This window comes from Nicotiana tomentosiformis, chromosome 8 (assembly GCF_000390325.3).
Source record: "Nicotiana tomentosiformis chromosome 8, ASM39032v3, whole genome shotgun sequence".
NCBI lineage: Eukaryota > Viridiplantae > Streptophyta > Magnoliopsida > Solanales > Solanaceae > Nicotiana > Nicotiana tomentosiformis.
In genome coordinates this window covers 32,255,929-32,270,133 of record NC_090819.1, presented here as the reverse complement: position 1 = coordinate 32,270,133, position 14,205 = coordinate 32,255,929, and the positions used below count along the sequence as shown (strand labels likewise).

General features: G+C 42.6%; 1 protein-coding gene across 1 annotated transcript; it reads right to left on the bottom strand.

The window, feature by feature from the left end:
- Window positions 1–10,490: 10,490 nt before the first annotated feature.
- LOC138897272 (uncharacterized) lies at window positions 10,491–13,948 on the bottom strand. Its single transcript, XM_070183236.1, has 3 exons — window positions 13,943–13,948; window positions 11,224–11,357; window positions 10,491–11,145 (listed from the first exon to the last, which is right to left on the bottom strand). The coding sequence occupies exons 1-3, from the start codon at window positions 13,946–13,948 to the stop codon at window positions 10,491–10,493; spliced, it is 795 nt and encodes a 264-aa protein (XP_070039337.1).
- Between the last annotated feature and the right edge of the window lie 257 nt (window positions 13,949–14,205).

The following is a 14,205-nucleotide window of genomic DNA, read 5'->3' as shown; positions in this document are numbered from 1 at the left end:
TTTACTAATCGCTTGCTTCCTAGTCGAAGGCATCGCTAAAAGAAAACAAGGTGAATATTAGATATGAACACTTACGACTCAACTCTACGCACGATCTAGATTCAGGAAGAAGGTAACAACCCTAGATGTCACGTAGCCTCCTGATTATAAATGTGGCGCGCTACACATCCATAATCAAAACTCTACTAGACACGGCTCATAGACAACCCCTAGGACAGACTTGCTCTGATACCAAGTTTGTCACGACCCAACTGGAGGGTCATGACTAGCACCCGGGCCATACTTGCCGAGCACCAACGTACATTTTATCTAACCTTCCTTATTATCTTTAAGGGCCGACAAGACCAATATAAATGAAAGACATGGATCATGAACATCCAACAATGAAAGATAATGTCATGAACATACGTAACATGGGACGACAAGACTGTCAAGAAACTATATATAAGGTACAAGCTACCATGGTGCCATGAAAGACTATACAACAAAAATCAGCCGACAAGGCATTCCAAACCATACATGAGTCGACACCTGTCTATGAGCCTCTAAAAGAACATAAGTGCTACAACATTGCCGGAACAGGGCCCCGACATACCCATAATGTTTATAACAAAAATGCATACCAAGACCACGGCAAGTCCGGAGAAAGGATCTTGCCAATAACGCTGAACTGGATAGCCTACTGTGATGGGGGAGCTGCGTCTACCCGTCTATCAGGACCTGCAGCACGACATGCAGCGTCCACAAATAAAAAGGACGTCAGTACGAATAAAGTACTGAGTATGTAAGGCAGAATAGCATAAGTAAGAACAATAATGTAAACAGTGATAGGGAATATACAACCTGTGACATCTGGGTACCTCTGAGGGCTACTGACATGAAATACATGATACATACATATATATATATACATAAACGTTTAAAACATATGCCTTTGTGGGCATCATCATCATCATATCGTACCCGGCCATAATAGGCTCGGTAAAACGTACCCGGCCATCATAGGGCTCGGTAGAATCGTACCCGGCCACGTGGAGCTCGGTAAAACCCAACTGATCAGTGGTTGCACAATAGGTGCCATACCCGGCCAACTATAGCGCGGCTCGGTAGAGTAAAATAGATACATATATATGATGCATGCTGGACTCATTGGAATCACATTTTGAACCTTTCAGAGTGACGTAAGGTCGGTATCCTTCGTACACATTATTAGGATTAACTCTTCATCAAGAATCTTATAAGAATCAGGAACTACCAACAACATTGATAATATAAGAATAAGAGAAGTAACATCAATATCAATCGTTTCATAAGAAGGGCAGCAATGTAAGTACTGCTAGCTTCTAAGAGTAGAGTATCTTTGGGAGCTCGTTCATTACATTATGTACAATTGGAGTCGTGCAAAAGAATGAAGGGGATAGCCTCACATACCTTGTATATACTGCCCAACCTCAAGCTATGCAAATATCACGACTACTTAGCCTACAATAAGATAAATGACACTATCATTATCGTTTAAGCGTCGTAACTATTATGTATCGACCACAACCTATTTTACGATGAAACGGACAGCACCTCCCCTATTTATATGACTTCCCACAAGTCAATACAATCACCAAACAGCCCAAACAACATCATTAATAATCATATTGAGCCTCCAAAACAGTCCACCAACCAACAACATTACTACCAAGCTTTTCGATATATATTTCACAAGTTCTAGCTTCAACGACTTAGCTGCAACTTGGATAATCTTAAATATATATAGAGTAAGAGGTTACTTACCTTTAAACAGAAAGAACAACTCCAATTTGACCTTAATTTTCCACGAAATATCCCTTCAATTCTGCCACAAGAACAAGGAAGCGAAACTAGCAATTAATTCGGGTTTTTCGGCACTAGAATTACTTTAGAAGACTTGAAATCACCTAGGGTTGATATTAAAAACTTGAAGGTGTATTTACAGGACATAAAACACTTAAAACAACCTCCCACACGAGCTGGAACAACACAAAAATCAGCAACAACAAGAAGAACAAGAAACTTACTAGCGCCACGGGATTCCCGACATTTGATTTGTGTTGTTTGCCCTTTGTTTGGGTCTTGGATCATGAGAGAACCTTGAGAGAATGTTTTTAGGGTTATAAGGTCTGAATATACTGAAAAATAATGACTTAAAACGGGGTTGAGTTATCTTATATATGTCCAAATGTCTTAAACCGCCTTTGTGGGCCCCATAGAGAGCAGCTTGGCGCACTCTCGCGAAAATGCGAATATCTCTCTATTCCGAGATCGTATCAACGAACAGTTTAATGCGTTGGAAACTAGACTCATAGATCTTCAATTTGATAGGTAGATCACCCCATAATTCCAAGCACATTGGGAGAAAAATGCAGTAACATTTGACCTAAAGTTTAAGTAAAATTATAAACCTAAGTTGCGACAACTTTTATCAACTTTTGTTTCATAACTCGCTTGACTTCAAGACTTATGATGCGGATATTATATGATTCAAATACATTAAAACAAGACCTCTTGGAACAGTTAATCACCTCTAGTGTTACCCGAAAATATGGGTTACAACATCCTTGATTCGTTTAACTTCTAATATTTGTTAACCACTCTTATACACCCTTGTATCGTTTAAGACCAATAGGATTAACTTCTTATCATCTCAAAGATAATCTCTTCTTGGATTTACATCGACTAACTTACGACGTGATCTATGGTATGTGAATTTGGGTTGTAACAATACATCATGAGATTGGACAGTCAATATACCTGTGACAACATCTGGAAAAGCCTCCGATTCCCGACGTCTCCGCATAGCATAAAATCTGCTAGGTCCTCCTAAATTCTGTGCACCACCCCTAGCTACACCACGCCCCGCGGGCGCTGGGGTACCTCGAGCTGGAGGTGCTGTGAATGTAGTAGCTGCAGAATTAGCTAGATGTGCTGCACCTCTGCCTATATTTCGGTGGGATGAGCGACAATCTCTCTGAATGTAACCCCTCACACCACACCCATAGCATACTGGTAGGTCCATGATGTAGAACCCAAAGTGCATCCTCCCACACTTAGGGCATGGAAGCCTCCGTTGCTGCAACCTTCTATCGGGCCGACCCTGCTAGTGGGGTCCCCTATTGCCCTGACTGGGTCCAGATGACTGTGCACCCATCGAAGACTAGGCGAATGATTGGGAAGGTCCTGATGACGCTCCCCTTAATGCCGACCTACCACCACAACCACCGGAAGAACCACCAAAGTTGCCCGCGGACCGGGCCTTGCTGCTACTCTGACGCTCCATTCTATTCTTCAATTTGCGGGTCTCTGTGGCTTGAGTAAATGCCACCATATTACCATAGTTCATATCAGAATTCAAGGCAGCTGTAGAGGCCTCATTGATAACCAAGGGGCAAATGCCCTGTACAAACCGGCGCACTCTAGCCTCCATAGTGGGCAACATGTGAATAGCATATCTGGACAGGCGCGCAAACTCCATATGGTCCTCCCACACATTCATACTACCCTGCTTCAGGCTTACAAACTTAGAGGCACGAGCTGCCTTAGTTTCGGCAGGCAAGAAATGATCCATAAAGGCATCTGTGAACTCACCCCACCTTGCCGGAGGGCTTCCCTCCTCATGGGATTCCTCCCACAACTCAAACCAAGAGTAGGCCACCCCTTTCAGGCAGTAGGAGGCCAATTCTACTCCCTCCGTCTCTGTAGCATGCATAACCCGGAGAGTTTTATGCATCTCATCAATGAAGTTCTGGGGGTCCTCCTCGGGATCAACACCCGTAAACACTGGAGGATCTAACTGAAGAAACTTGTTCACCCTGGAACTAACAGATTCACCTGGATGACTAGAAGACGTAGGCCCAACACTCGATCTCTAGGCCTGAGAAGCCACTAACTGTGTCAACATTTGTATGGCTCCCCTAATATTAATATCAGACACACCAGAATCGGAAACTGGAGCTGGAGGTGGAACTAGTATATCAGTTGGAGGAACTGTTGCACCTTCAGTAGGTATAGGGGCAGGTGCGGTCTGATCAGTTGTAGTAGAGTCAGGCAGTGTAGTAACTGGAGGAATATTCTCACTCCTTGGGTGCTCACCTGCATCATCAATTATAGGGTCAACTGTCACTCCTGGGGTGACATTGGCTCTTTGGCTAGTTCGTGCCTTCTTCTTAGGCGCCATGTACTGAAAATTAGAGCAACGTAGGAGTTAAAGGAGGAACAATCTTTCAACCAGCTTTATTACACGATCAAGAACATGAAAGAAGGGTATTATTCCTAAATGCCCATGTAGCATCCTAATTATAGATGTGATCGACAACATACCGATAATAAGGACTCTACTAGACACGGCTCCGAGACATCCTAGGACACTTTAAAACCTTAGGCTCTGATACCAAGTTTGTCACGTCCCAAAAACCGAGGAGCGCGACCGGCGCTCAACCGAGTGAACCCGACCAAGCAAGCCTATTAGATTCCTTCTACCCAAACTCATTCATGAATAAAGAGAATATATGGTTTCCTTAATTAAACAATAAAGTGGTCATGTCTTGCAATTACCAATTTCTTACCAATAGTTTCATCATTTTTAAAGTCTCAAATGGACATGTAATACAACCACAACATAACATAGTTTGTCTTTCCCCAACACCAATACACAACCCACACTATGTCTACGGAGCCTCTATGGATAAAAAAGTGTACAATGATAATGCCGGCAATAAGGCCCCGGCTATACCTCAACCATATTACATAAAGATCAAAAGATACATGACCCTGGGATGAAGTGGGGCTCACCAAGTCAGCTGGGAAGAAGGTGTACTACTATCACTGATCAATGTTTCCTGCTGTGGAACCACATGCATCCATTTAAAGATGCAGCGCCCCCGGCAAAAGGGACGTTAGTACCGTCGAATAGTACTAGTATGAAAACTAAACACCAATTAAAGAATTTAGAAATACAAGATAATTATGATGAACCAGTGCGGCAATAAAATAATATAGATAACTGTCTCAACCATATCAAGTTTATTAAAAGCTATCAATAACATTTATAGGATTTAAGATAAGATCCTATGTAACCATCTTCACACAAAGTGGCCCCACCGCCTCACTCGATGTATGCAGGTGGAGGTGTATGTACAATACCACAACTCTAATCAAGCGGCCCTACCACCTCACCCCAAAGTATGCGGGTGGATATATAACCACAGTGCTAAGAACTTACACAAAGCGGCTATGCCGTCTCACCCCAATGTATGTGGGTGGTGGTGCCACAACAATACCAAAACTATACAAAAAGCGGTCGTACCCCCTCACCCCAATGTAAGCGGGTGGAGGTGCAGTCCCACAATATCATAATTCCTACACAAAGCGGTCACGCCGCCTCACCCCAATATATATACGGGTGGAGGTGTATCAAAATCACGATCTCTCTACCATAATCCCCACACAAAGCGGTCATGCTGCCTCACCCCAATGTATGCGGGTGGAGGTGTATCGCAATCATAATCTCTACACAACCTGGCATAATACCTTTCACATAAATCACGACTAGAAATTATAACATGTGGATACATAATCCATATTTTGGGACACATCCTCAATTTATAATGCAATATGATACGAGCATTTGAAATACGAATTGAACATATATCTTCATCACAAAGCTAATCAGAATACTCGATTTATAATCAACATCTCGGAACTCATAAGGATAATGAGAATTCCAACTCTTAAAGAAGAGTTTAGCCAACATACCTCACTTGAGCTTCCTTACACTCTAAATTTTTCGAAATTCTTAGCAACTTCAATCTATTTTAGAAATATAACAAATTAAACCAAAATTAGGAAGATGATCATGGTTCTAGCTCATTTGAGCATATTATCAAACACTAGATGTGCATTATGGTTTCAATATCCTTTTATGGAGCATTCCATCATCCCACAACCCAACCTTTACCATTTTTAGTTCAACAATCTTTCTACACCCCTTGATAACACATGCATGTACAATAACCAACCCTCTTGCCCAGAAATTATCTTGCTTATTATCCATTTCTACAGAAAATTCAAAATTGAGGGTTAGGGTGTAGAATCTTACCTCTCGGATGAAGACCTAGTGAGTTTCCCCTCCCAATCTTCCAAAACTTGGGCAAGAATTGAAGAACAATTATTGGAGAACACCTTCTCACTCTAGGTCACCCTCTCTCACTCTAAAATGTCAGATTATCTCTCAAAAATGGCCCAAAACGTATATTTAACGAAGTAGGTTCGGGTTTTAAAAACCCAAAAATGAAGTTCCTGAACAGGTTCTGCGGTCGCATATGCGACCGCATAATGGTTATGTGGACCTCATATCGGTCGCATATTGGTGTCCAAAGTTTGCCAAAATCTGTCTGTGTATGCGGTCACTATGCGGTCCGCATAACTATTATGCGATCGCATAATGCACCGCAAAACAGTTATGCGGTCGCATAATCGACCGCATAATTTCCCCGGACTGGCCCTTCTCCTGCTCTCTCCTGCGGCCCGCAGAGTGATTCTGCGGTCGCATAATGGACCGCATAATTACATTTTTCTGCCAAAATATTTCCTTTTCAAACACGTAAGCCTAGTCCCACACCATAAAACATTATTTTCTTTGCAAATTTTACCGGGCTTTACACTTAAGTACTTTAAAATTTTCCAGGGTGTTATATTCTCCCCCACTTAGGATCATTCGTCCTCGAATGAGGGTCAAATTCTGTTATTTGCATCTTATGCAACTCAGTTTTTCATACCACGCACTAGCAACCCCAAATTTGACTAACTCCCTAAATTTCCGAAAATTTCGCCAGAGTTTCCTTGGTAATTAGGCCTATCCACCTGTCAGAGAGCCCCAGAAACACATCCTAACAGCATATACATATTACAACAACTTAACATAATACAAAACAACAACAAATGTGGCCTCACAAGCAATTATATTACTAGAATGGAACGCCCTTCACACCAAATGTACAAGTCATACATATTTCATAAGAATATCCCTTAGCATTTCCTTTAGGCACAACTCATAATTACATGGTTATTCAAATAAATAAGGATACTTTTTCTTCATTTCTTCTTCGGCCTCCCAAGTAGCCTCTTCAACCTGTTGGTTTCGCCGTAGCACTTTCACGGATGCAATTTCTTTGTTTCTCAACTTTCAGACTTGCCGATCAATAATAGAAACTGGAATCTCTTCATAAGTCAATTCTTCATTTACCTCAATAGTCTCAACCGCAACAATGGTTGTCGGGTCTCCAACTACTTTCCTTAACATAGACACATGAAACACCGGGTGTACTAATGACATCTCAGGTAGTAGTTCAAGCTTGTATGCTACCTCACCGATCCTCTAAATGATTTTGTACGGTCCGACATACCTCAGACTCAATTTCCCTTTCTTACCAAATCGCATTACCCCTTTCATGGGGGAAACTTTTAAGAATACCCAATCATCTTCTTTGAACTCCAAATCCCTATGACGAACATCCGAATAGGATTTCTGATGACTCTGAGCAGTCTTCAACCGCTCCTTAATGATATTATGTTTTTCCATAGCCTGATGCACGAAGTCTGGCCCTATCAATTCTGCTCCCCCAATTTCGAACCACCCAATGGGAGATCTACATCTCCTACCATATAAAGCCTCGAACGGTGCCATTTGAATGCTAGCATGATAAATATTGTTGTATGCAAATTCTATGTGTGGTAAATAGTCATCCCAGCTATCTTTGAAGTCCATAACACAAGCGCGCAACATATCCTCAAGCGTTTGAATAGTCCGCTCTGCCTGCCCGTCAGTTTGCGGGTGAAAGGCTATACTGAGATTCACCTGAGTACCCAAACCTTGCTGAAATTTCTTCCAAAAATTAGCAGTGAATTGTGCTCCCCGATCAGAAATGATGGAAACCAGGGTGCCATGCAACCTGACTATTTCTTTGATATACAACTGAGCATACTGCTCCGATGTGTTGGTGGACTTAACCGATAAAAAGTGTGCTGAATTCGTGAGTCGATCCACAATCAACCAAATTGAGTCACACTTGCGCGGAGTGCGCGGTAATCCTACCACAAAGTCCATATTAATCATTTTCCATTTCCACATTGGAATTTCTATGTTCTGTGCCAACCCACCAGGCCTTTGGTGTTCGGCCTTCATTGCTGACAATTTGGACATCTTGCCACAAAGTTTGCCACATTCCTCTTCATATCATTCCACCAATAGACTTCCTTAAGATCATGATATATTTTTGTAGAACCTGGGTGCACGGAATACCTAGTAGTGTGAGCTTCAGTTAATATTCTTTTACGGAGACCATCCACATTTGGAACACATAGTCGACCTTGGTACCTTAGTGTACCATCATCCATGACAAGAGAAAAGGCCATGGTCTTATGTTTATGAATCCCCTCTTTCAATTGCACCAATAATGGATCGTTGGATTGTTTTTCTTTGACTTCCACTACAAGTGATGATTCAGCCCTATTTTGCACAATTACCCCTCCTTCGCTAGAGTCCGCAAGACGAACTCCCAAACTAGCCAATCGGTTAACTTCTTTGGCCAATGGCCTTTTGTATGCCTCCAAGTGTGTTAAGCTAACCATAGATTTTCGGCTAAGAGCATCCGCCACAACATTAGCCTTCCCCGAATGGTATAAAATATTAATGTCATAATCCTTGAGTAATTCAAGCCATCTTCTCTGCCTCAGATTCAATTCCTTCTGTTTGAAAATATATTGAAGACTCTTATGGTCCGTGAATATATCCACATGGACCCCATATAAATAATGATGCCAAATTTTCAATTCAAATACCACTGCCGCAAGTTCTAAATCATGTGTTGGATAGTTCTTTTCATGATTCTTTAGTTGCCTAGAAGCATAAGCTATCACCTTCCCATGATGCATTAATACACACCCAATCCCGATTCTTGAAGTATCACAATACACCACAAATCCATTTATACCCTCTGGTAGAGTCAACACCGGTGTCGTAGTCAATCTTGCTTTCAATTCCTAGAACTCTTTTCACAAGCATCTGACCATTGGAATTTAATTTCCTTCCACGTCAATTTAGCCAATGGAGAGGCAAGAGTAGAAAACCCCTCCACAAACTTTCTATAATACCCAGCTAAGCCTAAGAAACTGCGAATCTCTATTGGAGTTGTATGCCTTGGCCAATTCTTCACAGCTGAAATTTTCTGAGGATCAACCTTAATTCCCTCACTAGAAACTACATGACCCAAGAATATGATTGATTCAAGCCAAAATTCACACTTTGAAAACTTTGCATATAACTGATGCTGATGTAGGGTTTGCAGAACTACCCTGAGATGGTCAGCATGGTCCTCCTGACTTCGTGAATATACAAGAATATCGTCAATGAACACTATCACAAAGGAGTCAAGGAATGGCTTAAAAACTCGATTCATAAGATCCATGAAGGCTGCTGGGGCATTTGTTAGCCCAAATGACATCACCAAAAATTCAAAATGCCCATACCGGGTCATAAAAGCTGTTTTCGGAATATCCCGCTCCCTGATCTTCAATTGGTGATACCCGGATCTTAAATCAATTTTGGAGAAGTACCTGGCACCTTGCATTTGATCAAACAAGTCATCTATCCTTGGCAGTGGGTACTTATTCTTGATTGTGACCTTATTAAGCTGCCGATAGTCAATACACATTCTCAACGACCCATATTTCTTTCTTACAAAAATGACCAGTGCACCCCAAGGCGACACACTTGGCCGGATAAAACCCTTTTCTAACAAATCTCTCAATTGCTCCTTTAGCTCTTTCAATTCTGTCGGTGCCATTCTGTAGGGTAGAATAGATATAGGATGCGTGTCTGGCATCACATCAAACCCAAAATCAATCTCCCTGTCAGCTGGGATCCCAGGGAGTTCATCCGGAAATTCATTCACAACAGGCACGGACTCAAGTGTAGGTACCTCAACATCGGTATCCGTAGCCCGGACCAAATGGTAAATACATCCTTTGTTGATCATTTTCGTAGCCTTAAGGTAAGAAATAAACTTACCCTTCAGCACTACATCATCACCCTTCCACTCAATAACTGGCTCATAAAATCTGTTGGGTCCTCCCTAATTCTGTGCACTACCCCTAGCTGCACCACACCCCATGGGCGCTGTGGTACCTCGAGCTGGAGGTGTTGTGAATGTAGTAGCTATAGAATTAGCTGGCTGTGCCGTACCTCTGCCCATATTTTGGTGGGATCAGCGACAATCTCTCTGAATGTGACCCCTCACACCACACCCATAGAATACTGGTAGGTCCATGAAGCATGACCCAAAATGCATCCTCCCATTCTTAGGGCATGGAAGCCTCCGCTGTTGCAACCTTCTGTCGGGCCGACACTGCTGGTGGGGTCCCCTATTTCCCTGACTGGGTCCAGATGACTGTGCACCCATCGAAGACTAGGTAAATGATTGGGAAGGCCCTGATGATGCTCCCCTGAATGCCGACCTACCACCACCACCACCGGAAGAACCACCAAAGTTGCTCGCGGACCGGGCCTTGGTGCTATTCTGACGCTCCATTCTATTCTTCAATTTGCGGGTCTCTGTGGCTTGAGTAAATGACACCATCTTACCATAGTTCATATCAGAATTCAAGGCAGCTGTAAAGGCCTCATTGATAACCAAGGGGCAAAGGCCCTGTATAAACCGGCGCACTCTAGCCTCCATAGGGGGCAACATGTGAATAGCATATTTGGATAGGCGCACAAACTCCATATGGTCCTTCCACACATTCATACTACCCTGCTTCAGGCTTTCAAACTCAGCGGAACGAGCTGCCTTAGTTACGACAGGCAAGAAATGATCCATAAAGGCATCAGTGAACTCACCCCACCTTGCCGGAGGGCTTCCCTCCTCACGGGATTCCTCCCACAACTCAAACCAACAGTAGGCCACCCCTTTCAGGTAGTAGGAGGCTAATTCTACTCCCTCCGTCTCTGTAGCATGCATAACCTGGAGAGTTTTATGCATCTCATCAATATAGTCCTGGGGGTCCTCCTCGGGATCAGCACCCGTAAACACTGGAGGATCTAACTGAAGAAACTTGTTCACCCTGGAACTAACAGATTCACCTGGATGACTAGAAGAAGTAGGCCCAACACTCGATCTCTAGGCCTGAGAAGCCACTAACTGTGTCAACATTTGTATGGCTCCCCTAATATCAATATCATACACGCCAGAATCGGAAACTGGAGCAGGAGGTGGAACTAGTATATCAGTTGGAGGAACTGTTGCACCTTCAGTAGGTATAGGGACAGGTGCGGTCTGATACGTTGTAGTAGAGTCAGGCAGTGTAGTAACTGGAGGAATATTCTCACTCCTCGGGTGCTCACCCGCATCATCAATTATAGGGTCAACTGTCACTTCTGGGGTGACATTGGCTCTTAGGCACCATGTACTGAAAATTAGAGCAACGCAGGAGTTAAAGGAGGAACAATCTTTCAACCAGCTTTATCGCATGATCAAGAACATGAAAGAAGGGTATTATTCCTAAATGCCCATGTAGCATCCTAACTATAGATGTGGTCGACAACACACCGATAATAAGGACTCTACTAGACACGGCTCCGAGACATCCTAGGACACTTTAAAACCTTAGGCTCTGATACCAAGTTTGTCACGCCCCAAAAACCGAGGAGCACGACCGGTGCTCAACCGAGTGAACCCGACCGAGCAAGCCTATTAGATTCCTTCTACCCAAGCTCATTCATGAATAAAGAGAATATATATTTTCCTTAATTAAACAATAAAGTGGTCATGTCTTGCAATTACCAATTTCTTACCAATAGTTTCATCATTTTGGAAGTCTCAAATGGACAAGTAATACAACCACAACATAACATAGTTTGTCTTTCCCCAACACTAATACACAACCCACACTATGTCTACGGAGCCTCTATTGATAAAGAAGAGTACAATGATAATGCCGGCAACAAGGCCCCGGCTATACCTCAACCATAATACATAAAGATCAAAGGATACATGACCCCGGGATGAAGTGGGGCTCACCAAGTCAGCTGGGAAGAAGGTGTACTACTATCACTGATCAATGTTTCCTGCTGTGGAATCACATGCATCCATTTAAAGATGCAGCGCCCCCGGCAAAAGGGACGTTAGTACCGTCGAATAGTACTAGTATGAAAACTAAACACCAATTAAAGAATTTAGAAATACAAGATAATTATGATGAACCAGTGCGGCAATAGAATAATATAGATAACTGTCTCAACCATAGCAACTTTATTAAAAGCTATCAACAACATTTATAGGATGTAAGATGAGATCCTATGTAATCATCTTCACACAAAGCGGCCCCACTGCATCACCCGATGTATGCAGGTGGAGGTGTATGTACAATACCACAACTCTAATCAAGCGGCCCTACCGCCTCACCCCAATGTATACGGGTGGATATATAACCACAGTGCTAAGAACTTACACAAAGCGGCTATGCCGCCTCACCCCAATGTATGCGGGTGGTGGTGCCACAACAATACCAAAACTATACACAAAGCGGTCGTACCACCTCACCCCAATGTAAGCGGGTGGCGGTGCAGTCCCACAATATCATAATTTCTACACAAAGCAGTCACGCCGCCTCACCCCAATATATATGCGGGTGGAGGTGTATCACAATCATGATCTCTCCAACATAATCCCCACACAAAGCGGTCATGCCGCCTCACCCCAATGTATGCGGGTGGAGGTGTATCGCAATCACAATCTCTACACAACCTGGCATAATACCTTTCACATAAATCACGACTAGAAATTATAACATGTGGATACGTAATCCATAGTTTGGGACACACCCTCAATTTATAATGCAATATGATAAGAGCATTTGAAATACGAATTGAACATATATCTTCATCACAAAGATGATCGGAATACTCGATTTATAATCAACATCTCAGAACTCACAAGGATAATGAGAATTCCAACTCTTAAAGAAGAGTTTAGCCAACATACCTCGCTTGAGCTTCCTTACACTCTAAATGTTCTGAAATTCTTAGCAACTTCAATCTATTTTAGAAATATAACAAATTAAACCAAAATTAGGAAGATGATCATGGTTCTAGCTCATTTGAGCATTTTATCAAACACTAAATGTGCATTAAGGTTTCAATATCCTTTATGGAGGATTCCATCATCCCACAACCCAACCTTTACCATTTTTAGCTCAACAATCTTTCTACACCCCTTGATAACGCATGCATGTACAATAACCTACCCTCTTGCCCAGAAATTATCGTGCTTATTATCCATTTCTACACAAAATTCGAAATTGAGAGTTAGGGTGTAGAATCTTACCTCTAGGATGAAGACCTAGTGAGTTTCCCTTCTCAATCGTCCAAAACTTGGGCAAGAATTGAAGAACAATTATTGGAGAACACCTTCTCACTCTAAGGCACCCTCTCTCACTCTAAAGTGTCAGATTATCTCTCAAAAATGGCCCAAAACGTGTATTTAACGAAGTAGGGTCGGGTTTTAAAAATCCAAAAATGAAGCTCCGAAACAGGTTCTGCGGTCGCATATATGCGGACCGCATATCGGTCACATATTGGTGTCCAAAGTTTGCCAAAATCTGTCTGTGTATGCGGTCACTATGTGGTCCGCATAACTGTTATGCGATCGCATAATGCACCGCAAAACAGTTATGTGGTCGCATAATCGACCGCATAATTTCTCCGGACTGGCCCTTCTCCTGCTCACTTCTGCGGCCCGCAGAGTGATTCTGCGATCGCATAATGGACCGCAGAATCATATTTTTCTGCCAAAGTTTTTCCTTTTCAAACACATAAGCCTAGTCCGGCACCATAAAACATTATTTTCTTTGCAAATTTTACCTGCATTTACACTTAAGTACTTTGAAATTTTTCAGGGTGTTACACCCTTATCACTCCGCCTAGACAATATCAATAGCCACCCTTATTGCTCCTATTGCCACCCTTATCGCTCCTATAGCCACCCTTATCGCTCCGCCCAGACAATATTCCAACAAACACAATAGTGAAATACCACCCTTATACCCATATACTATCAATCGGTGAAATGCCACCATTATCTCCTCAAAATAATTTACACGGGAAATTATCACGACATCATAACA

Bases quoted from the DNA above. Each gene is read 5' to 3' on its own strand.
- LOC138897272 (XM_070183236.1), bottom strand. The intron at 11,146-11,223 runs GTTAGTGGCTTC...TGTTAGTTCCAG, and splicing joins GCCATACAAATGTTGACACA to GGTGAACAAGTTTCTTCAGT.